The 24,514-nt window shown below is 43.9% G+C and overlaps 1 protein-coding gene across 1 annotated transcript in view; it reads left to right on the top strand.

The window, feature by feature from the left end:
* Nucleotides 1–24,514, top strand: part of dock5 (dedicator of cytokinesis 5) — a 33,522-nt gene that overhangs the window by 1,311 nt on the left and 7,697 nt on the right. Inside the window, exons 2-41 of the mRNA XM_029438940.1 lie at nt 5,474–5,557; nt 5,775–5,815; nt 5,898–5,953; nt 6,228–6,324; nt 6,448–6,596; nt 6,733–6,868; nt 7,001–7,158; nt 7,832–7,913; nt 8,419–8,548; nt 9,499–9,571; nt 13,032–13,174; nt 13,338–13,463; nt 13,602–13,726; nt 14,169–14,267; nt 14,448–14,520; nt 14,613–14,716; nt 14,958–15,138; nt 15,404–15,501; nt 15,584–15,673; nt 16,063–16,163; nt 16,275–16,409; nt 16,514–16,625; nt 16,877–16,947; nt 17,172–17,278; nt 17,442–17,578; nt 18,965–19,060; nt 19,264–19,362; nt 20,436–20,606; nt 20,724–20,824; nt 20,910–20,968; nt 21,199–21,353; nt 21,476–21,561; nt 21,891–22,047; nt 22,182–22,222; nt 22,304–22,394; nt 22,502–22,621; nt 22,939–23,028; nt 23,438–23,542; nt 23,785–23,926; nt 24,387–24,468. Coding sequence (XP_029294800.1) covers nt 5,474–5,557; nt 5,775–5,815; nt 5,898–5,953; nt 6,228–6,324; nt 6,448–6,596; nt 6,733–6,868; nt 7,001–7,158; nt 7,832–7,913; nt 8,419–8,548; nt 9,499–9,571; nt 13,032–13,174; nt 13,338–13,463; nt 13,602–13,726; nt 14,169–14,267; nt 14,448–14,520; nt 14,613–14,716; nt 14,958–15,138; nt 15,404–15,501; nt 15,584–15,673; nt 16,063–16,163; nt 16,275–16,409; nt 16,514–16,625; nt 16,877–16,947; nt 17,172–17,278; nt 17,442–17,578; nt 18,965–19,060; nt 19,264–19,362; nt 20,436–20,606; nt 20,724–20,824; nt 20,910–20,968; nt 21,199–21,353; nt 21,476–21,561; nt 21,891–22,047; nt 22,182–22,222; nt 22,304–22,394; nt 22,502–22,621; nt 22,939–23,028; nt 23,438–23,542; nt 23,785–23,926; nt 24,387–24,468 — 4,303 coding nt within the window. The remainder of the gene's footprint in view (nt 1–5,473; nt 5,558–5,774; nt 5,816–5,897; nt 5,954–6,227; nt 6,325–6,447; nt 6,597–6,732; nt 6,869–7,000; nt 7,159–7,831; nt 7,914–8,418; nt 8,549–9,498; nt 9,572–13,031; nt 13,175–13,337; nt 13,464–13,601; nt 13,727–14,168; nt 14,268–14,447; nt 14,521–14,612; nt 14,717–14,957; nt 15,139–15,403; nt 15,502–15,583; nt 15,674–16,062; nt 16,164–16,274; nt 16,410–16,513; nt 16,626–16,876; nt 16,948–17,171; nt 17,279–17,441; nt 17,579–18,964; nt 19,061–19,263; nt 19,363–20,435; nt 20,607–20,723; nt 20,825–20,909; nt 20,969–21,198; nt 21,354–21,475; nt 21,562–21,890; nt 22,048–22,181; nt 22,223–22,303; nt 22,395–22,501; nt 22,622–22,938; nt 23,029–23,437; nt 23,543–23,784; nt 23,927–24,386; nt 24,469–24,514) is intronic.

Here is a 24,514-nt window from a genome sequence, read left to right as displayed (position 1 = left end):
CTCAGAAACAGGGCAGGAGTCACCAACACTGTACTTAATCCTTAAAATGCTATCGGACCCTGTACAAGGTCTTACATCTTTAATCCGATTAGGCAACCCAGGCTTTGCCCAAATACAAGCAATGACATTTTGAGATGAAAGAGGAGTCGCAAGGTTTCTGATAATATCAATTATATCATGCTAGCTAACAGGGAAATGTGGATAATGTGGAGCTTAAGATACCACAATCTTTAATTTGTGACACCTTCATAACAGGATAGCTTCCTAATTCTTCTATCGTGAAGAGAAGCACTGCACTGAAGCATTAAAATCAGCAGGTGAAGAACATGTTAGTTTAATTTACTGCATCTCTGTTTTTGCATCTCTGCATCCATAATGACATCCCATGGCTTCATTAGTTTTCAGGTCAAGGTCTCCTTAATGTTGCTAATTTTTTAACAAAACCCAGATGGAGCTGGCCGTTTTTATTGACAACATACATGAACAACATTACACATTTGCAGCCAACTGATGCTCTTGCCAAATAACAATAAAAGGGGAACTCTACTGATGTCGCACATCATAGTCTGTTAACTGGTATTGCGGAACACTATTGTGGTTCATTGCAAACGTGAACAGAGCTGCTACATCTGATCGATTCCCTCCAGTGATGTCACTTGAGTCAGCGTCGGTTGGTGCTGAAGACTGAAAGCGTGACAATGAAAACAAATGTGTCTCTGAAGCTTGATTTCTGCTTGAGGCCACATTTTTTTCTGCTACTAGAATAGGACACCTGAAACTGACTAAACTAGTGGTGGTTGAGTTGCATTGTGGGTAATGTAGGCCAAAGAAGAATATTAATATTAAGAATACTAGTAAAAAAGACGACATCTCTGATTCTGCTGCATCGATTTAGATTGCATTGTAAAAAAAAATGTGTTTTGTTTTTAAAGGTCTAAGTGCTATAATAATAGTGTGCACTTATCCAAACACTCAATCCACGGAGAAATGCACAAAGCCCGCATTCAGAAACTCTTCACACACATATATGTATGTATGTACGTATGTATGTATGTATGTATGTATGTATGTATGTATGTAGTTACGTATGTATGTATGTATGTATGTATGTATGTATGTATGTATGTATGTATGTATGTATGTATGTATGTATGTATGTATGTATGTATGTATGTATGTATGTATGTATGTATGTATGTATATACCTATATACCTGGAAGACAGGGGATGAATACAGGTGTATTCAGACAGACAGTAGGAGAAAAATAATGTGTTTTTTTTTTTTAACCAAAAACACAAGTAGAAACCTGAAAATGACTCTTATATGTCCCCTTTAAAACTCAATAAATTGGGATGTGATAATGTTATCAGGGTTCAGTAATAAATAGGTGTGGTGCTCTTTAAAGACCCCCTCCAAAAAGGTTTGAATATATATATATATATATATATATATATAATATAAAAATGCTGTGTTTTGAATTATAATTTGTGTCTGAGAGGGTTTCTCCACCAAAAATCCAATAAGCTGGTCAATTATTATTTAAAGCACATCAGCATTACTCTCTTTTGGAAAAGTCCATGTCCTGAATATGCAAATATATTTCATTTGAAAAGTTAAACAGCTCGATGCAACATGCCTCCTACTTCACACTCCTCATTTCAACAAGTGTGTGTGTGTGCGTGTGCGTGTGCGTGTGTGTGTGTGGAATCTTGAATCTTGCTCGTATGTGGATTAAACTCAGATCTGAGGCGGGCACTGAGGAATGTGAAAACACCCTTCTTGTGTCAAACTGCACAGTGAAGCTCAAACATACGAGTAAAGGAACAAACAGCACAACACATGTTTGAGTGGAGCGGGAAGTTGTTATAATGACTAGATTTGACTCTTGCAGCAAACCTCTGCACTTTACATGCTGTGTTCTTGTGTATATATTGTATTGCATTATTAGCTAAATAAATCTTAAGATTCGCAGCGTCCATAGATCAAGAGGTTTGTTCGTCTTGTGATGTCACCTGCCGAGGAGACAAGTGTCGACCTTGTCCTCAGATTTGATGGACCGAGCCGATGGTCGTGACTTTCAAAACTCGGACATAACTTTAGTTCTTTAGGAACCTGAAGAAGACGTTGCTGTTTTTTTTTTTTTCCTCCTTCAGAAAAGGTAATTGTGAATTTCTTTGTAGCAGGGTTTTTAACCAGAATTAATTAAAAGACAAGCCCATAACTGGTCTAATTCCTTTTTGCACTATTAGCTTTGAAATGGAGAATTAACTTTCTGATTTATGGATAACCTATAAGGACTTATTATGCTGGAGCACCGTTTCAAGAGCTACAGATGGTCTTTGGCTGTCTAGACGGCGGACTGGAGGCACGGCCTTTATGTTTTCAAAGGTTTGGCTCTAAAACAAACTTTAATAGACTTGCTTTTACCTAATGACTTTGTGTAGATATACCCTATAAGTTTTATAAGACGCATATGATACATCACTGAGCGGAAACTTACTAAAACTCTTTTAGTAATCTCGTTTTAATAATACCTTTCATTGTTTTTAAATTAAAATACTAAATCTTCAACAATTAGTCAACTAATCCATTAGGTGATCGACAGAATAATCGCTAAACATTTGAATAATCTAAGTACATTTTTCATGAAACAACGTGTCAGTAAAAGCTGTTATCAGCCTCCAAACGTGGAGATTTCTCTCTTTTACATCATAATAAAGTGAATTTCTTTGGGACTGACAGACATTCTCAAACACCAGGATGGACATTTTTCACTATTTTCTTTTGAGAATAATCTTTAGTTGCAGCCCTTTTTAAAATACTACCCTTTTTATTGTGAAGATTTTCCAGTTTCCACTAGTTTAGTATACACAATGTTTGCTTACAATGTCGACGGTACAAGTGAAAATAATTGTTATATTTGAGAAGAGTCTTATGTGTGTCGTCTGATCTGCCTTCATCATTTCTTTCACATATTCGATTGAGGGATCCTCCTGTTGCTCCACTCATCTGTCTTGCATCACATTGTTTATATGTGTGTGTGTGTGTGTGTGTGTGTGGTATCTCTGCAATAACTCTGAGTGGTTGTTTACGTTTTGCCTTCACACCCGGTCGGTGATGAGAACAATGGTTTCTCATTGAAACGTGTTAACTCTGATGGGTTGCCAGCAGCTGCTCAAACTGCTCAGCCGTGGTGTTCTTTAATTGTTGGTTAATCCACTTCCATGATAAATCATTTAGAGTGAATCAGTCTGGCTTTGATTTAACATGAGTATGCACATTAAGTTGAAGCAAACACCGATCGAGGCTTTATTGGAATTTACTACAGTGGCTTCGGGCTCAGCATTTCAAGTTCAAGAGGAAGATGGTGTGTCTCAAGAGTTGCAAAGATGAGCCGCGGTGCCAAGGTTCAGACTGTTGCCTTTAGTTTAGACACGGTGGCATCACACCACGCTCAGCTGGGCGCCGGCCGCTGGCAGGATGCCACGCTGTTGCCAGGCCCGGACACTGTGTCATGTCGGTGAATACACCATTGTCACTCTCGGCATGACCAGAGGCAGATGTCATTTGTTCAGTGCTCGTTTCAGTCCATATTGTTCCGCCAGCACAAATAATTCCCCGGTGAAAAAGAGAACTCACAGCACGTCAGTAACTTCTTTTTTAACTCAAAAGAACCAGTGTTTGGGGAAGATACTTTGAAAGCATTGCAGGCTTCCAATTACTGAACTACAGCAAAGATACCCGAGGGAGGAATCGAGCTAGGTTAACTAAAGCTACTTAGAGAAAGTAGTTCAAGCTTAACTATGTTAAACATGTGATACCAACTTATGATATGTGAAAGTCACATGCCAGCAAAAAATGCCACTCACTTGAGTTTATTGGTCAGACACAACCCCCCCCTGTTGTCCTACTCGTCAGTTTTGTACCATTTGTACAATCTTGACAACTACGCACTCAAACTTGCACCCTTTAGACAGTAAGAACAGCTTGAACACTTGTCAGAGTGAAAACAATGGACCTATCTCTTTACTTGTCGGAGCAGAATCTCTTGTTTGTACAACACGAGCAGTCTCTCTCCGTTTCTATCCCTCAGTGGTGGCTGCCTGACGAATGCATGAAACAAAAAATATGGGTCGGGCTGGTCCACGAGGTTCTGTTACAGGGAAGAAACTGGTAAAACAAATCAACCGTTTCCTTTTATGGCCAAACGAGTTTGTAGTTTCAGTAGTTAAAGGGGTTTTTAGGTTTTAGGGGGAAAGTTCTAAAAGTGTGAAAGGTAATTGCAGTGTTTCTGAACCTGCTAGGTTTGTTTTCCTTTTTGATGACCGGATGAGGGATCTCACAGTAAGGCATCGTTCACTTAAACCTGTGCAGGTGATATCCGAACAACAATACAGCCGGCATGGGTCCAACCTGATATTATAAGAGCCAATGGGCTGGTTACACCAACACAGTCTGAACCTGAGTCCCTGTGGAGATGTCTGTCTGGGCAAACATGTGCTTTGGAAAGCAAGAGGAGGATGTCATGGAGGGAGAAGGGTATAGCCACTTTGAGTGTTTTGTCAAGTATTGGTATTCAGACGGAGTTGTGATAAGCCAAGCCAGTTGAAGCGTGCTGGGAAATCTTGCCTGGAGCTACACAAATGATCACCATGCAAGTCAGGGCAGAGCTGTGCTCATAGTTCCTCTATCTGACTGTGAGATTGGCTGCTCACTTTTGTGGCTCCCTCTACTCATGACAAAGACCTTTGCTACAGTATTGTTTGCCAAGATTTCTCTTTTACAACTTCTTTCGGGATTTGTGTGTGTGTGTGTGTACGTGCACAGACGTATTTCTGTGTGGTCCCTCCCATAAGTGTCCTGGTGAGAGAGTTAAAAAGGAAAGATGAGGAGTCGCCTGCAGGAAAGGTTAATAAAGGGAGTGTAGGGAGGGCAGGGCTCACAGGTGAGCCAGTCGGCAAACACAACCTGCAGAGTGTAACTATTGACCGAAGGCCACAGTGGTATGATGATATCACAAATGAAGAGGATGTGATGCCTCCTCTTGGTTTGCTTTCCCCTCTGAAGCACCCTGCTCCAGTACAGTCCACTGGAACGTGTAACACCGCCTCAGGGCGTCTGTTCCAATTAAGAATCGTCTAAAGGCTTTAAAGGTTTGAGTCACAGAGTCCTGATGCACAAGCATACAGCCTGTTCTTACAAGGAGCAGTAGGATGAGGAATACATCAAAGATCAAGATGCTCTATGCATGCTAGGCGACAAGGAGGGTGAATTGCTTTCCTTCGCCTGGGAGAAACTGCAAACCTCTGATCCAGAACCTTTGTTTTTTTAAACAGATTTTCTCCTGAGTGATTGAAAAGGGATTTGGAGTTTTTAATCCACTGGACCTCGAGCAGGAACGACCTAAAACTTTTCTCTGTTAACAGTATTTATGTGTTTCTCATAATGACACAGCCCTGCTTTGTCCTTCAGCTATCTACAACTATGAGACCGGTGGTGAGCAGGAGCTGTGTCTGCAGGTGGGGGACACGGTGCACATACTTGAGAAACTGGAAGGTGAGCGAGCTTGAACACACAACAGGCCCTGACACGTCCCTCTTTTTCCTTCTCCAAAGCAAGCCGCCGCAGGAGCTTGAATGAAATGTTCCTAACTAACTGGCGCTCGATATGCTGCGCATGATAATGTAAACGTGCGTGCCACATTGTCCTCCTGACGGTGTCTCGTCCACCGCCTCACTGTAACATGCCTCTTTGTTAATTCATATTTCCTCAGGCTGGTACAGAGGCTACACGCTACGCAAGAAATCGCAGAAGGTAAGGGAAACATTAAACCTCCATCATCCTCTAACCAACGCTGTGATGTATATTTACTGATATTACCTCATTGCTTCCTCAGGGCATCTTCCCAGCTTCCTACATCCACTTAAAGGAAGCTACGGTTGAGGGAACAGGGTGAGATCACATATCATTAAACATATCAGCGGGATGGTAATCAACTTTGCTTCTGGTTTGCAGCCTCGCCTCGTCATTAGCCAATAACATAGCAGTGCACTTGTAATTACCATAAGTGAAGATTCAGTAATGCTTCTCTTGGCTGTGTAGGAGAATCATCCGACTATTTGTCATGTATAGAAATGCACTTGAGTCTGTCCAAATTATGTGACGTGATGTGTGAGTGATGAGCCACTTTTCCAATATCTTATTATTCTCTTCTTGTGGCTGGTAGCCAGCAGGAAATAATTATTCCAGCAGACTTGCCCCTGGTGCAGGAGCTCGGGGCTACTCTGAGAGAATGGGCACAGATATGGCAGAAGCTCTACGTGGTACGTGTGGACCGGCCTCTCTTTTCTACTGCACACAACACTACTCTGATTCACACGTTGTTGTTGTTGTTTCTTACCTCTGAGGGGTGTATTGTTATGAGCGTGTACATCTTCATCTGACAGGCGAACAAGACAAACCTGTTCAGGGGCGTTCAGCAGATGGCATACAGCCTCATCGAATATCGATCTCAGATAGTGTCGGGAACGCTGCCTAAGGATGACCTTGTGGAGCTCAGGAAGAAAGTCACAGCAAAGATTGATTACGGGAACCGGTATGAATCCTGCTGCCTTATTGTACTGCAACGGATTGCCTTGTGGCAAAAACACCACTGTAAAGTTTTATTTTCTTGAGTCATGGCTCTAAGATTGTCTCTGTAAACTCTGAGTTTGCTCCCCTGTGCTGCTCAGGATCCTGGGGTTGGACCTGGTGGTGCGGGATGAAGCAGGAAACACACTGGATCCCGACTGGACCAGCACGGTCAGTCTGTTCCGGGCACACGAGACGGCTTCCCGCAGTGTGGATGACAGGATACAAGAAGAGAAGGCATGATTTTGATTTATTCATACTATAACCCTAACCCCTAACCCATAACCCATAACCCCTCCCCCCATAGTAGCTGTCCATTTCAAATAATGTCTGTGTCCATGCACTTCCTCGGGCCTTGCTTTTCTGCAGACGCGGCTACAAAACCTGGAGATGAGACGTCAGACCCTGTTCAGTACTGTGCACACCTACAGTCTGCTCATGAACCTGAAGAACTTTGTGTGCAACATTGGAGAGGATGCTGAGCTGCTCATGTCTCTGTATGACCCCGACCAGTCTGAGTTCATCAGGTTTGCTCCTCACTCTTCTCTTAATTCCACAATTCAGTATCAAACTGAGGTTTTTTGTCGATTTGACTGCACGTGTGTGACCACACGAGGACTTCTACTTTGTAAAAGGTTACCAAGGGAAGAATAAAGACATTTAATGAGTTATACTATGGCTGTGGAGAATAGTAATAATAATAATGGCTTGAGGTTGTGTATTATTATCATCACATAACTCTGCTCTGTTTTAAATGAACACTGGAGGCTGGAAGGCTTCTAGTTTCAGGGGTTATGAAGCTGCTGGTGTAGAAAAATAATGTCTCTATTCTGAGCTTGTCAAAAAACGGTGCCGCTATAAATAATGGAAGTGATTTTTAAAAGAACCTCCTAGAACAAAAATATATCTAAGTTGCAACTTTAGTAAGTTCATCTTTATGAATGTTAACGGCGTGAAAGATCTCTCCTGCATTTTGACCTTTCAAAGAAGTTTAACTCAAACCAATAATGATGGTGTGGTGATGGTCTTTATGGACCAATAGATTCTCACGTTGTTGCTATTCAAAATCTGCACTTTGTATCTATTAAGACGGATAAAATAATGCAACGCTTATGCATCATTACCTTTCTCTGCCTCCTGGTGCCTTTTCTTTTTAGATAATATGATATCTAACTGTGATTCTTATTTAAATTCATGCAGTGAAAACTTCCTGGTGCGCTGGGACAGTATGGGAATGCCTAAAGAAATCGAAAAACTCAACAACCTGCCAGCTCTGTTCACGGTAACTGAATCCCACAACCGGCTGACTGTATTCCCTCAGCATCGGATTTAAACAATCCAAACTCGGCTTGAAATCTGAAACAAAAAAAGCCAATTTGCTCCCGGATCGCTCTAATTTGCTGAAAGTGTCACTAAATGACTCACATTTCACGGCGCATCTTTGAAAATTTGAATACATTTGCCTTCATTATTTCGCTGCTGTTTATGTTAATGACACAGTCTGAAGTCGTGGTGCCAGCCTGCATGAAATGGTGTTTTTTAATGTGATAAAAGCACCTTCACTGATCAAATATGTCTCTTCTCAAAGCACACTTTGACATGAAGAACCTCCGGGAGCAAAACAAACACATAAAGATGCCGGACTGCTGATATGTTTTGAGGGTTTTACTGCATGCTTTCATCCTGTAATATTTGCCATCTGGTCTGCATGAACATAATAACATTACGTCAGTTTGTGCATGTAAAACACCTCGTCGTCCTCTTTACTGTTGTCTCATGCGTCCCAGGACCTGAGCAGCAGTGACTTGATGAGGCAGCGACTCTTCCTGGTGTGTCAGATCATCAGAGTGGGCAGCATGGAGCTCAAAGAGGGCAAGAAACACACTGGAGGACTGCGGAGGCCATTTGGTGTAGCTGGTGAGCTGCTCCTCACACGTCCTAATATTTGTTTTGGCAACACAAAAGTCTCCGAAGCTCTTCAAAACACATTCCTCTCCTTTCTGGTGCACCAAGAGTTCTATCGAGGTGTAAAAATGAATGAAATGGAAACACCTGCTTCCTGACCTAGAAAATGCCTCCACTCTGCCGCGGCTGGAATAGCAGCCGTCTTTTTGTTTTTGGCCAGATGATTAGTGGATCTGATGAGGAATGGTTTGCTCTGCTTGTTCCAGCAAGTGGACTGAAACCAGAGGGAAACGTTTCACTCAGAAGTCCTATTGTTTCTTAGCCAGGAAGAAAGAGAAATAAAAGTCACTTTAGGAAAAGAGCTGTGTGGAATGAAGCATTTGCACACTAGAGATCAAGAACCCTCGATCTGTTTGAGTACGCTGGCTGTCTGCCCGGCAACAGGTGAGTGAGCTCCACCGCCGGGCTCGCCTCCTGCTTTACAAAGAGAAGAGTTGCGGTGAATAACTGACTCTTTACAACTAAAACCAGTAAATTCATACTTTTGCTGTTGGTTTGGAAGAAGTAGCTTTACCACAGTGTAGTGTTACAGGTCCTGCATTCACAAGTATCACAAATATTAGCATCAAAATGTACTTAAAGTAGCAAAAGCACTCATTATGTGGAATTTCTAATATTAAACTATTGGATTATAATGTGATATATGTATACACTGTTAATGTTGGAGCTGGTAAAGGTGGGGATAGTTGTAATAGCTTTATATACAGTTGTGTAGCAATAGTATGTCCAATCTTATTTATTGATAATAATGGAGTAAAAAGTACAATATTTGCCTGAGTGGAGCAGAAGGACAACGTAACATCAAATGGAAATACTCAAGTAAAGTACAAAAGGTACACATTTGTACTTGAGTAAATGTACTTAGTTACTCTACACCACTGACCGATGCTCCCTGCTTGCAGTGATGGACATCACAGACACCGCCCATGGAAAGACCGACGATGAGGACAAACAGCATTTCATCCCCTTTCAGCAGTGAGTTGACGACGTCGCACTTCTGACCTTGTTTTCTAACGTCACACAATGATAATGGAAGAGCATTGTATTAGGCCTCGAGTTATGTGCGCTCACTGCGTTCCATCACCTTTTTCAAGGACGCAATTCAACTTTCCTACGTTGCATTTCAGCGACAAATATGTTCGCTCTTCTCAAAGACGGGCTTCAAGACCACGTCGTCGTAGCACCTGCACAAGCACAATATACTCACAAGGTTCCTAGATGGAAGAGACCCAAAATATCCCGACTGATTCTTGACATCTAAACCAAATGTTCCCAACGTTTTACTGTTTCTTCGCTCTTCTTGAGAAGGTGCAAACTACAAAACAACATGCTTCTGTGGGATGGAATATTTTATCAAATGTGTATTTTGAGCGCTGTGTAGTAATCCAGGCTGCAGCACAGAACAACCCGTTACGCTTTTCAGCTTCGCCAAATGAATTTATATTTCATTTACACTCATTTGCAACTGGTAATCATGAACCTGATGATTACAAACTAACAACGAAAAAGTGAATTATCCAATGAGCAATGGAACGACGACAGGACACAGGATACATTTAATGTTTACATTTGAACTGAACAGAACATATGATAATAAAGAATAAATATAAAGAAAAGAGATCAGGTACAGATAAACACAACACGGGCATTCCTCCTGTTCCAGTGAGTTATGGTTGGTGGTTTTGAATCCTTCCAGTTCACAGTTATCTTTCTTGGCGATCAATAAAAGTATCCGCACTATATATTTCTGATCTGAGCCATATATCTCTGTAGGTACGGATCCTAACAAGAATAACAATGGCTCAAAGGGAACATCCGCTTCTCTCGTTTTGTCTTTTTCTTCTTCAGCCCTTAAGTTATTGGACAGAACACAGATATTTTATCTTCTTCTGTTGCTCAAGCACATTTTCTGAAACACTGTTGCAACTGCAATTACCACAGGAATCCATGCAGCGCAGTACAACTAATAACTAGTCTCAAATCATTTAACTTGTGAGTCAGAAGTAAATAATCACAGCCGCTCAAATGACCTTAATCATTGTTTATCCAAGACTTTCTAATGTCTGAGGAACTGTGTCATTGACATTTAGTTTTGGTGTTTTAGACTTCACAAACTGTAAGTCAAATAGTGAAGTCCAATTCCAACTACAGTCAACTGAACGCTTTTCATCAAAACTCAAATCAAATGCCAGTTTCTAACAAATTGCCTGCAGTGTTAACCTTTATTAACAGAACGATGATATACAAACAATACAAGCTCATTTAACATTGTACAATAACACAAATCTAAAAACAGGAACAATTGTTCTGGCAATACTAAAACCTTCCCCTGCCATCACTTAGACTCTGACCCCCATCTGTCCCCCGTCTGTCCTCCCTCTGTCCTCCCTCTGTCCTACCTCAGTCCTCCCTCTGTCCCCCATCTGTCCTACCTCTGTCCTACCTCAGTCCTCCCTCTGTCCTCCCTCTGTCCTACCTCAGTCCTCCCTCTGTCCCCCATCTGTCCTACCTCTGTCCTACCTCAGTCCTCCCTCTGTCCTACCTCTGTCCTCCCTCTGTCCTCCCTCTGTCCTACCTCAGTCCTCCCTCTGTCCCCCGTCTGTCCTCCCTCTGTCCCCCCTCTGTCCTCCCTCTGTCCTCCCTCTGTCCTACCTCAGTCCTCCCTCTGTCCCCCGTCTGTCCCCCCTCTGTCCTCCCTCTGTCCTACCTCAGTCCCCCCTCTGTCCTCCCTCAGTCCTCCCTCAGTCCTCCCTCTGTCCTCCCTCTGTCCTCCCTCTGTCCTACCTCAGTCCCCCCTCTGTCCTCCCTCAGTCCTCCCTCTGTCCTCCCTCTGTCCTCCCTCTGTCCTCCCTCAGTCCTCCCTCTGTCCTCCCTCTGTCCTACCTCAGTCCCCCCTCTGTCCTCCCTCAGTCCTCCCTCTGTCCTCCCTCTCTCCTCCCTCTGTCCTCCCTCAGTCCCCCCTCAGTCCTCCCTCAGTCCTCCCTCTGTCCTACCTCAGTCCTCCCTCTGTCCCCCATCTGTCCTCCCTCTGTCCCCCCTCTGTCCCCCCTCTGTCCTCCCTCTGTCCCCCGTCTGTCCTCCCTCTGTCCCCCATCTGTCCCCGTCTGTCCTCCCTCTGTCCTCCCTCTGTCCCCCATCTGTCCCCCCTCTGTCCTCCCTCTGTCCTCCCTCTGTTCCCCCTCAGTCCCCCCTCTGTCCCCCCTCTGTCCCCCCTCAGTCCTCCCTCTGTCTCCCTTCTGTCCTCCTTCAGTCCTCCCTCAGTCCTCCCTCAGTCCCCCCTCAGTCCCCCCTCAGTCCCCCCTCAGTCCTCCCTCTGTCCCCCCTCTGTCCTACCTCAGTCCCCCCTCAATCCTCCCCCTGTCCTCCCCCTGTCCTCCCTCTGTCCTCCCTCTGTCCTCCCTCTGTCCCCCCTCTGTCCCCCCTCAGTCCTCCCTCAACCCTCCATCTGTCCTCCCTCAGTCCCCCCTCAGCCCTCCCTCTGTCCCCCTCAGTCCACCCGCTGTCCTCCCTCAATCCTCCATCTGTCCCCCCTCAGTCCCCCCTCAGTCCTCCCTCAATCCTCCCCCTGTCCTCCCTCTGTCCTCCCTCTGTCCCCCCTCTGTCCTCCCTCTGTCCCCCTCTGTCCTCCCTCTGTCCTCCCTCTGTCCTCCCTCAGTCCTCCCTCTGTCCCCCCTCTGTCCTCCCTCAGTCCTCCCTCAGTCCCCCCTCAGTCCTCCCTCAATCCTCCCCCTGTCCTCCCTCTGTCCCCCCTCTGTCCCCCCTCATGTCCTCCCTCAGTCCCTCCATCTGTCCCCCCTCAGTCCTCCCTCAGTCCTCCATCTGTCCTCCATCTGTCCTCCCTCTGTCCTCCCTCTGTCCCCCCTCTGTCCTCCCTCTGTCCTCCCTCAATCCTCCCTCAGTTCTACCTCTGTCCCCCCTCTGTCCCCCCTCAGTCCTCCTCTGTCCCCCCTCAGTCCTCCATCAGTCCTCCCTCAGTCCTCCATCAGTCCTCCCTCAGTCCTCCATCTGTCCTCCATATGTCCTCCTTCAGTCCTCCATCTGTCCACCCTCAGTCCTCCATCTGTCCCCCCTCTGTCCTCCCTCAGTCCTCCATCTGTCCCCCCTCTGTCCTCCCTCTGTCCTCCTCAGTCCTCCCTCTGTCCTCCCTCAGTCCTCCATCTGTCCCCCTCAGTCTAAAACGTCTCTTTGATTAATTTAACTGCTAATTAAATTACAAATAAGCAGTCCTGTACTTCATAAAGCTCAGGCTCACACTTGAGGTGTGTGTGTGTGTGTGTGTGTGTGTGTGTGTGTGTGTGTGGTAATGGTGCATCTTGTCAAGACATCCAGAAAGCCTCACAATTCCTTTTGCAGCTCCTCTGTCCGTTTGTTTGTCACCTGTCAGAGACGCTGACAGCTGATTCTTCTTATAGTCTTTCTGATGCTTTTCTCCCAGGATCGCTATGGAAACCTACATCCGTCAGAGGCAACTCATCATGTCTCCGCTCATCCCCTCCCGAGTCATAGGAGAGAACGAGCCGCTCACTGCTGTCTTCAACAAAGTCATTGCAACGCGGGAGGTCAATCACAAAGGCCAGGGTAAAATGAAGCGCTCGCAGACAGCGTGTTCCCTCTGCGACTCCAGAGGGTCGCTCTGAATTGACCTTTCTGCTTTGAGGGGAATAAATGATGTGTGAGGGGTCGAGGGGCTGGGTCCTTTTGTTCTCTGCCTCATTGAGTATCTTTACATGTTTGCTGGCAGGGCTATTTGTGACCCTGAAGCTCCTCCCTGGGGATCTCTCCCAAGTCAGGAAGGACTACCCCCACTTTGTCGACCGCAGCACAGCCATCGTGCGGAAAATGGGCTTTCCAGAAATCATCCTCCCAGGTGGATTAAAGTCTTTGTTGCTGGGCATTGCTCTACATACACCACGGCCATGTTCCTTTTAATTGCTTACAAAGGCGTGAGAAGGGTTTATGAATTCTCAGCACATCCGTCTGATCATCTGTCGTGTCCTTTCTCCAGGAAACGTGAGGAACGACATTTACGTAACGTTGCTGCAGGGAGAGTTTGACCGTGGTAAAAAGAAGACCCCGAAAAATGTGGAGGTCATACTCAGTGTGCACGATCTGGAAGGCAATTCCATCGAGGTAATATAGAGCAGTGAACACAACACGTAGCTCTTTTCTAATTACGTCTGTGCCACCATCTCTTTTAATTATGCTGTAATTGTTGCAGTTCTGAGCCGTGCTAGTGCCATGGCTCTGTGGGCCCATGCATGTTGGTACAAGTGGTCCCTACATTATAATATTAATTATTATTATACTTTTTCATTAAACAAGGACCGTGCATGGAAAAAAACATTAATTCTCAAACAGATTAGATTTATTTCCAGGGCAGGGACACCATCACATAGCCACACTAACTATCACAAACGTTTCCTCTTCCACGAGCTTCACATTTGTAGTTTTAAGTGAAATGTCTCATTAATTTCCCTTCCTCCAGCGCCATCATCGGACAAACATTGATATTTGAAAATGTATATATTGATATTTTGGTATCATCAGTGTGTGTCATGTCTCCTCTCTGTAGAAGGTGATATTTCCCGGGGCAGGTTACGATGGCATCTCAGAGTACAAGTCTGTCATTTACTACCAGGTGAAGCAGCCTTGTTGGAACGAAACGGTGAAGGTAATGTCAACCCCCGGACGTGATATGTCGTGTTCTTTAATTACTCCTTCCAAGAACTCATTTCCGAGGAAAGGAATTGACATAGGGTGCGCTGCTCATACAAATCTCCCACCTGCTTGTACTTCCTCCATGTGTTTAATCCTGCATTAACTCCCCTGACTTTTATCTCCTTCCTGCAAGGTGACAATTCCCATCGAAGACGTCTGCCGCTGTCACCTGAGGGTGATGTTTCGACACCGATCCTCCCAGGACTGTGAGTGACTTAGTGTATGAAAACAACCCACATGTAATCCTGCCACTCCGGTGAACACAGTGGCTGATGTTACGCTCCTGTGTGTCTTTCAGCGAGGGACAAATCGGAGAAGCCCTTCGGTATGGCCTTCGTCCGGCTCATGAGAGGAGATGGGACCACGCTTAAAGACGGCAGGCATGAACTCATCGTCTATAAGGTAACGTTCCAGGATTGTGGGTTTCTTTGTTCAAAAAGTCATTCACCGCACTTATCTTTAAAATAAGCAGGAGATTGTTTTGATCGAATTACACCCCCCGCCCAAAACAATGTGTGTCTTGAGTAGCTGACAGTGGGTAGATGGATTATGCATGAATCTCACCTAAATCGATAAATATGAAATTAGAGCTCCATCGATCGCTAGCCTTCATGATTCATTCCCCGTTCTATGAATTTCTTAGGTTGATGTGAAGAAGGCGGAGGATGCAAAGGTTTATCTCACCTTGCCAGCGACTTGGACTGAAGTGGAGGAAAAGGAGAAGCAAACAGCGAAGCAGTTCCACCATTCAGGAGTGATTCCAGTGACTAAAGACAGCTTCCAGATCGGCACGCTCACCTGCTCCACTAAACTCACTCAGAACGGTACCGTAGGGCACCATTTTCTATTTTCCCCCCAATCTTCCAGACTCCGACTCTGGTAATTAAAAGATGTCCTGTCGCGAGTCCTCTTTAAGAAGTGAAGCAGATTCTGCAGCAGATAGCGCTGCAGTCCCCCAAAAATGAATTAAGCTGATACGTTGCTGTTGATTTGATCTAATTAGGTTTTTATTGACATTTAAAGCTTCTAGCACGATTCTGTTAACTGCTGTTGTAACAGTGGAGGTTTCCTGTGTTAATGTTTTCCCAGTGGATTTACTCGGCCTGTTGAACTGGAGGTCTAAGCCGGAGGACCTGGACCAGATTCTGCAGAGGCTGATGGAGGTGGAGGGAGGGGAGATTGTTAAAGTGAGCTCTGTTGCATATCTAACATGTTGCTATATTTGATACAACCTTTTTCTTTATTAACTGCGTTCTGTTTCATGCACAGTTTCTCCAGGACACTCTTGACGCCCTGTTCAACATCATGATGGACACCTCAGAAAAGGACACCTATGATACTCTGGTGTTCGATGCCTTGGTGAGTGCTTTTGTAAACGACACATCGTGCGGACTAGTTATTTTCTAGCGTAAACCGACTAAAATGCAAAGTAAGGACAAAAACTGTTTGATTTCATGAAAATGTAAAAGATCCCGTCCACTCAAAAGTGTGTTTATGTCCCCGACAAACGGGTGTTAGCGTGTTATTAGCGTGTAACTGACGGTTACACGCTAATAAACAACATAAACCCGTGTTAAACAGAATACCAGCCACAGCAGAGTCTTTTTATTTACTTGTCTGTAGGAGAACTTTCAGGATTCTAACTTTTAGGAGTCACAAGTAAAAGAAAGGTTGGGAATCGCTCAGTATATCTGTGTTCTTTTTAAACTTGGCTCTGATTTGTGTTCCCTCCTCTTGTCTCTAACCAGGTATTTATAATCACACTTATTGGCGACATCAAATTCCAGCATTTCAATCCAGTCCTGGAAACCTACATCAACAAGCACTTCAGTGCCACTCTGGCCTACATGTGAGTCTGCGTGTACCCCTTCAAGCTGTTTATTTTTAGTGGGTCCTTTCGCTCTCCACCCACATGCAAATTACCAGCCGACCTTGATGCCTGACTGCTTTACTTTCTCAGGAAGTTAACCAGGGTGCTAAACTACTACGTGGGCCACGCAGAGGAGTCCGTCCTGACCGAGAGGCTCTACGCGGCACTCAAAGCTCTCAAGTACCTGTTCAGGTTCATCGTACAGTCCCGGGTCCTCTATCTCAGGTATCACTTCCGCCCAAGAATCCACTTTGACATATTGTTTATTTTCAGTCCCTATTATTATAAGGATGACCTCCTTTGATACATCGCCTGGCCTTGATTCTCAGATTCTACGGGAACGGTGAGGATGGGGACGCTTTCCTCAACTCCATCCGCACTCTGTTCCTGTCTTTCAACACTCTCATGGACAGACCGCTGGACGAGGGAGTGAAGATAAAGGTACGTTGAGGAAGATGTCGATGTAGCGTGTTTAGATTTTGTATTGTAGATCTGAGTAGTCACGTGTCCGGCCGGTCAGTCTCTGAAGACTTTCAGTGTTTTTGTAAATGCAGTAATCCAGCTGTGAAAATGTGTTAAAGACAAACTCCCTTTGCAACTGTTTGCAGTCTCGGTAAGGTTTTGGAAAAGCTCCTGTACAAAGTTTGTTTTACTCGAGAATAAAAAACATTTCTGATTCTTTGCTTTTTCAGGGAGCAATATTGAAATACCTCCCCAGCATCATTAATGACATCCAGATGGTGTTTGATCCCGCGGAGCTCAGGTAACTCTCCAGAGAATTTGTACAGCAGGACATGATAATTGACTCGGCGCAAATGATCATATTTACTTCTGGCATTATTCTCATTTCTTGCTGCTGTAAAATCAACCTGTCATGTGCGCCGCTCGTTAGTCCTCTGTGACTTTAATTAGTAGATGTGAAATGTGAGGTGCATTCAAATGGTCACAATGGCTTCTCTTGGCTCTTTTCTTTCATTCTCTTCTCAGCGTTCTCCTCGCAAAGTTCATCGAGAGCATTCCTGACTCTCAGCTCGTGCGTCAAAAGCTGGGCTGCATGTGTAAAATGGTGGAGAGTGACCTTTTCAGGCAGCCAGGTAGGAGTGCTCCAGGCTTGAAAAACACATAACACACAAGATGAAGAAAAGAAAACAACAACTCTGCTCCGCCTCACACCTACACACAAGTTTGTCAGGTCAGCTCCATTAGAAGGAAATGTGCCGTGTGGTCCAATGAGCACAGTCTTTTCTCCGCTCGCAGATTGTCGAGATGTGTTCCTGCCGCTTCTTACTGACCAGCTGAGTGGGCAGCTGGACGACCACTCCAGTAAACCAGACCACGAGGGCTGCGCCCAGCTCCTCAGCACGGTCTTGGACAACCTGGACCGCAAGGACGTGGTGAGGAGCCAGAATTTTCCTTTAGACACACAGAGATCATTCGTTTAAAGGGCCAGTGCACACAAATGACAGAAAAACACATCCAGCATGAGATTGTAGGTATTAGAGGCTGAAATGAGTTTCCTCCATCACCCTGACATATGAGGTAAAATATTCAGACCTCCATGGGGACTGTGTTGCATGGAAAGGAGCCAGGTGAGGGGATTCGGGCTGCTCTTTAAAAGAGGTTTTCTGGGCACGTCGAACTCTAAGGAAGGCCCGGGGCACACCCAGAGCCTGCTTGAGGACTTGTATATGCCATATAGCCCGGTAGCACCGAGTTGTCCCCCTGGAGGAGCTAGTGGACGAAGCTAAGGAAAGGATCTGCCCTGTTCAGCCTGCTGCCAGAGAAGAGGTTTAAAAAGGAACATCTAGTCATGTAGGTAGTTTGCGTTTTATTTGCCTTGTTTTTCAGATGTTTGTCTTAAGGATCGCTCGAAACCGCAACCTTGAGCATCTGCCGATACCAATCCAATACCGTCTTCACCCCTTTCTTAGGCAACTAAGCTGTAAATAATACATGCGTATGGAGGCACTTTGCTTAACATACAGTAGCGATCTAAAACACATCGCACTCAAACTATGAAACCTGTTCGAGTCCTCTAAAGGAACAAATGCAGAGCCCACAGCGTGACTCGGTTATGCAACACGGCTGCTTCTTTTTATTTCAACTTTTATTTTACACACGCAACTTTTAGCAGCTTGTTATAATTGCATCATTCAAAATGAAATTTAAAGAGCAAACGTGTGCAAAAGTTTCGATGTGATTATTTATAATAATATATGTTTCTAGTGTAAAACACATGATATAACTCACTGAGGCCTTTATGTGCTTTTGGATTATACTTCTTTTTAGTCCCGGCGGGTTTGTCCAGTATCGGACCGATGCAGATACTGAGTATCTGCGCGTCCCTAATTTGTCTCTGAGGTTTGTGCTACCAACCCAACATGATGGATGCTCACAGCATTGAAAGAAATGGCAGCAACACCTGTTCCCACAAAGGATAATCCACAGACGTCACTGAGAGGCTTTTCTTTAAAACATCAGAACATAATGACAAATCACAATTTCCTTAAGCCTGAGGTGACGTCTTTTAATTCCCTCTTTGTCTCAGCAGCAGGCCAACACACACAGATATTTAGATAGCTATCATGTAGGAGGCTGTATCTCTAAACCTGGGAAAGTGAAGCCCAAACTGTCTCCTGTGAGAATACAGGTTGATATTTTTCTCCTGCTTTTTTGTCGTTTGAGTGATCCGACCTTTTGATACTGACAACACTTTGTAGCGTTTGTGTGCCGCTGTGTTTCAGCTGGTAATTGTACCTGAGGCTGTTCTGTCTGTGCAGGGTCCAACCAGAGGGCACGTTCAGCTGATAATGGAGCGGCTTCTTCGCAGGGTTAATCGCACTGTCATCAGCATGGAGAGATCCTCCCCTCTCATTGTAAGGCACACGAAGCTGGTCCAGCTGAAATACGTCCTTGACGACTTAGCATTCATTTCAATATTAAGTCCACTGACATCCACGTACAATACCCAAATCAACAAATGTATCATTATTTTAAGGGGTGTAACAAATAAAACACAAAATTGCTGTTTTTCTTTTGGAGAAATATGTCATGTGAGTAATAGTCGACTCCTCTGCAGGGCCAGTATCTCGCCTGCATGACGGCCATCCTGAAGCAAATGGACGACATACATTACGGCCACTACATCAGCACCTTCAAGACGAGACAGGATATCGTTGTAAGTGTCCTGGTTCCTCCCCTGCTGGCTACATCTCCTCCTGAAACATCTCATCAATAACGGGCATTAAACCACTTACTGCTCCTTAAGGGAATATTGATTATAGACATTTCAAGCGATGGATTGGACTGACATGATGAGGACGGCAGTACTGGGTCTCCATTATGCCGTGCAGAGCAGTATGTGTGCTGGACTTTGGATTTGCTTAGTTTGAATATTCCTTATTGTATTTCTTTAAAGAGACAGTGTACATTAGGGCTAGGCAATATATTCAAATTTGAACCAACGATTATTAAACCAAGATAAACATTTACATTTGTATAAATCCCTGCCCTTCCCTTTTACGCTGAGTTACTGAGGTTGAATACAGTTTACCAAAAAATATATGTTTAGGAGTTTTCAGCAGTATGTGGCAGGGTACTACAACATGCTTGATCTAATTTATTTTGGGCTTTTGTTTATTTATATATATATATATATAAATATATATATATATATATATATATATATATATATAATATATATATATATATATATATATATATAATATATATATATATATATATATATATATATATATATATATATATATATATATATATATATATATATATATATATTGAAAAGTTATATTTAATATTAATATATTTAATTAAATTATTTTTTTAATATATTTAATTTAAAAAATATATATATATATTAATATAACTTTTCAATATATATATATTGAAAAGTTATATTTAATAGTTTTCAGTAGGTTGTGGAAGTGTGCTAATATTACGACATAGTTTTGATTTAATTTATTATATATATTTATTTTATACATATCTATATGTTAGTAATATATTTTATTTGTCTTATTTTTTTCAACATGTATTTATTTGTTTTTTTCGTTAACTCATATTTAAAGTTAAAGAAAATCCACTGCTAAAAAGACATTTTAATTCTTTTTTTATTTCAATAAATGCATGATGTCTCAATATTGACTCAAATAATTATGATATTTGCCGTAATCGAGCAGCCCTTGTTTGCATACACTTGCAGTAAAGATGTTGTTCCTGTTCTGCCCTCAGGACTTCCTCATGGAGACATTCATCATGTTTAAGGACCTCATGGGAGACGTGTTCCCGGCTGACTGGATGATCATGAACCTGGTGCAGATGCAGGTGTTCCTCAGGGCCATCAATCAGTACTCGGACGTCCTCAACATGTATTTTCTGGACCAGGCGCATTTTGAACTGCAGGTGTGTCCTCCCCTGCCCGGGTAGAGGTTACATTTCTTATTTAACACAAAATCAAAAGCCAGTGTTATGAGAAGGTAATTATGGTATTAATATTTGAGAACCCTGCTCCCCTCGCAGCTGTGGAATCACTACTTTCATTTGACTGTGGCGTTCCTTACCCACAAGACACTGCAGCTGGAGTCCTTCTCTCAAGAGAAACGAAATAAGATACTGAACAAGTGAGATCACTTACAATTCATCAAAAAGATTATTTAAATGGGAGAAAACTTCATTTAACAGGCCTTTGATTTAATTGTGCCGCAGATATGGAGACATGAGGAAGACGATCGGGTTTAAGATCAGAGACATGTGGTACAATCTCGGTGAGTATTTTGCACTATATGATGATGCCGCTTTGTTTATCCAGTGCCTGCCAGTAATGCACGGGGAATAACAAGACAATATTTTGTTATTGTCCAGGCTCACAGTGTGTTGTTGTTTGGTCTGCCACATTATTAGATTTATCCCCTGTGTGTTGAGATATGATGCAGCTTATTGCCTTCTCCAATCACACTATGATATTTCTGCGTGATAATGTCCCGTTGTCCCTCAGGCCCCCACAAAATGAAGTTCATCCCGGCCATGGTCGGCCCCATTCTGGAGGTCACACTGGTGCCTGAGCCCGAACTGAGGAAAGCCACCATCCCCATCTTCTTTGATATGATGCAGTGTGAGCACAACTTCAGCCCCGCACGCACATTCGAAATGGTAAAAAGCTTCACAAGTTCAGAACTTGTGTTTTTATTTGTTTAAATTCTACTGAAGTGCAACATTTACAATGTGTATGATGATATGGGTTGTTTTTTTTTATTCCCCACTTACCTTTGCAGTTTGAGAACGAACTGATAACAAAATTGGATCAGGAGGTAGAAGGAGGCCGAGGGGACGAGCAGTACAAAGTCCTGCTGGAGAAAACGTAAGGCGGAGGAGCAGATCAAAACGTATTTCATCTGCTCTGAAAGTGTTTTAAGTGGAACACCACAGCGATCAAAGATCTGTCTGTTCTGTGTGATAGGGAATTCACTACAGCTTCTGAAATACAAAGACAATTATGATTGTCCTCAAGTAGCCAGAAGGATGTGTTGTAAGCAACTTCTAATCAATAGAAACCCCGCTGTGACGCAGTGTCTCAAAGATTCTGCCAAAATAAAAGCTTTGAATGTGCTCGTCAGGAGGAAAAGGCAAACTTTGGCCACACTGGTAAAGTACAAATAGCCCTTCACAGGTTTGTTTGTGTGTGTGCAGATTGCTGGAGCACTGCAGACGCCACAGATACCTGTCACAGACCGGAGAGGAGCTGGCTCTGCTGCTGAGCAGCCTGCTGGAGAATCTCCTGGCGTACCGCACCATCACACATGACGAAAGTCCTGAGCACCGCATGAGCTGCACCGTCAACGTGCTGGTACGCTCTGTGCTTACAAAAGGGTTCCCACTGTTTGTGCTTGTGCATAAAGCAATTACTAGTCCTCTGCTGCAAATTGCTTCAGAGCAAATATTTCAAGAGAGTGTAATTACGATACTTCTTTTCTCCTGCAGAATTTCTACAAAGAAGAAAAGAGGGAGGACATTTACATCCGGTGAGTCAGAAACAGACACAGCGCACCTGGAGCTCGGACCAAAGGGCTACCTGTGTTTTACTTACGTGCTCTTGTAACTAGGTACTTGTACAAGCTGCGAGATTTACACCTGGACTGTGAGAACTACACCGAGGCGTCCTACACTCTGCTGCTACATGCTGAATTACTGGAGGTCTCTGGCACATTATACATCGACACAAAGAGCTATATAACCTTTAATAGTACCATGCTTTCTAAATGTCTACCTGAGTGTTTAATAATGCTCATTTCGTTCCCCAGTGGTCTGACAAACCCTGCGCACCTCATCTGATACCTGGAGACGGGAAGCATGTGTGGACCCAACAGGAGCTGAAAGAGAGGCTCATCCAGGAGATCATTTGCTATTTGGACAAGGGCAAGGTGGGTGTTTACTGCTCGCCTGCTCCTCTGCGTGTGAGCTGGTGTCTCCATTTGCTTTATGGTTTTGCAGGATGCATAAATTAGCCAGAGAGAAATATGAAATCTGAGCGGGCATTGTGTCGGGGGGGAAGTGACCTCAGCTCGGTGTCGTGTCAGTAAAGTGTTCCAATCTCTCGGTGGCAGCCACCTATCGACTGTTTACCCTCCAAGCCGCGAGGACAGCCGCGGGCGCCAGATGGCAAACTCTCGTGCTACTGCGTTGTTGTGTTTTTGTTTTGTGTCTCCTTTTTAACTGAGTGATGCACATGTCTTCTCAGATGTGGGAGAAGGCCATTGAGCTGGGCAAGCAGCTGGCCAAGATGCACGAGAGCCACATGTTCGACTTCATGGAGCTGAGCCAGCTGCTGGTAAGAGGACGTCTGCGCTGTTCTTCAGATACACTCGTATGAAAACCACTGAAGGGATTTAGTTGTGAATGCATGTCTAGGATTATTGAAATGTGTCTGATGAATAATAGCGGAAAGAAACTGCTCCAGTACGAGTCAATTCACGTCATGAGTGCAATTGATTGAGGAGATGGGGAAGAGATAAGTGTGTTAACCTGTTTACACAACTCATTTCCATCCGCAGTCTGCTCATGTTGTGGCGTTTGAATGACAGATATCTACTTATGAATTCTCTCAGCGTTAGTGGGATTGTGGTCCAGTAATCTTTTCTCGTAATTATATAAAAGAACATGAGTAACCACATTCACATTTCACTCAGACGTATTACATACTGTGGATGTGTTGCACTCTGCTTTCTCCTCTTTCACAGAAAAAACAAGCCAAGTTCTACGAGAACATAATGCACGCTATGCGGCCGCAGCCAGAGTACTTTGCTGTTGGATATTACGGCCTTGGATTCCCTTCTTTCCTCAGGGTACGGAACTGATTACTTATTTCAATAAACACAGACTTAGAGAAACTATCGTGCTCATGCAAAGAGCCGGCTTTTAGAAACGCTTCATGTGCAATAATGTCGATAAAGGTTATTGGCTTTTTGATGACACGAGGAATGCAGTCCTGTCGCCGCACAAGCCCGCCGCTCATAAATTATGGAACGCAACGATAATTCCAGCTTTTTAATTCAGTTTCCTTTTTTTGTTTTGTTGCACATTACAGAACAAGATGTTCATCCACCGAGGCAAGGAGTACGAGTGGCTCGAAGACTTCAGCTTGAAGCTGCTCTCCCAGTTCCCCATCGCATCACGCATGACCAGCACAGCGCCCCCTGGAGACAACATCAGCAACTCCCCCGGACAGCGTATCCTTATACAGAAAGCTTCTTGTTAATGAAGATGTTTCAAGGGAAGAGATTCACATTTGTGGTTTCATTTTGAAATATCTCCACAACTATTGGAGGAATGCAATGAAATGTTGTGCACGCATTCATACGTCCCCTTCAGGATTAATTGTAAACAAAAATTGCTATTTGATCTAGTGCCGTCATCAGGTTCAATATTCTAAATGTGTCTGATATTTAGTTTTACGACTAGATATCACAAAACATAATGACATTCCCACCAGGCTCTGCTGTACTTAGTGTTAATTACTGTTTAGCAAATGTTAGACAGTTAATAAGCTAGAATGGTGAACATAGCCTCACAGAGCTGCAGACTTGTTGGACGATTTCAAAGATTTGACAAAGTAATCTGATCCAATGCACCTTCGCTTTGTCTGCTCCTCAACATATTCCCGGTCTTATCCTTAGCTGAACTTCACAGACATCCAGTGCTTTACTGTCAAGCCTGTTCTCACCGTGCCGCTCCAGTTTAAAGACAAGGGGGTTCCAGAGCAGATATTAAAGTGCGAAACAGAACACTTAAAGGCTGATTTATCTCCTCGTGAACAC

The sequence above is a fragment of the Cottoperca gobio genome, chromosome 9 (genome assembly GCF_900634415.1).
Source record: "Cottoperca gobio chromosome 9, fCotGob3.1, whole genome shotgun sequence".
NCBI lineage: Eukaryota > Metazoa > Chordata > Actinopteri > Perciformes > Bovichtidae > Cottoperca > Cottoperca gobio.
This window is presented reverse-complemented; position numbering and strand designations above follow the sequence as displayed.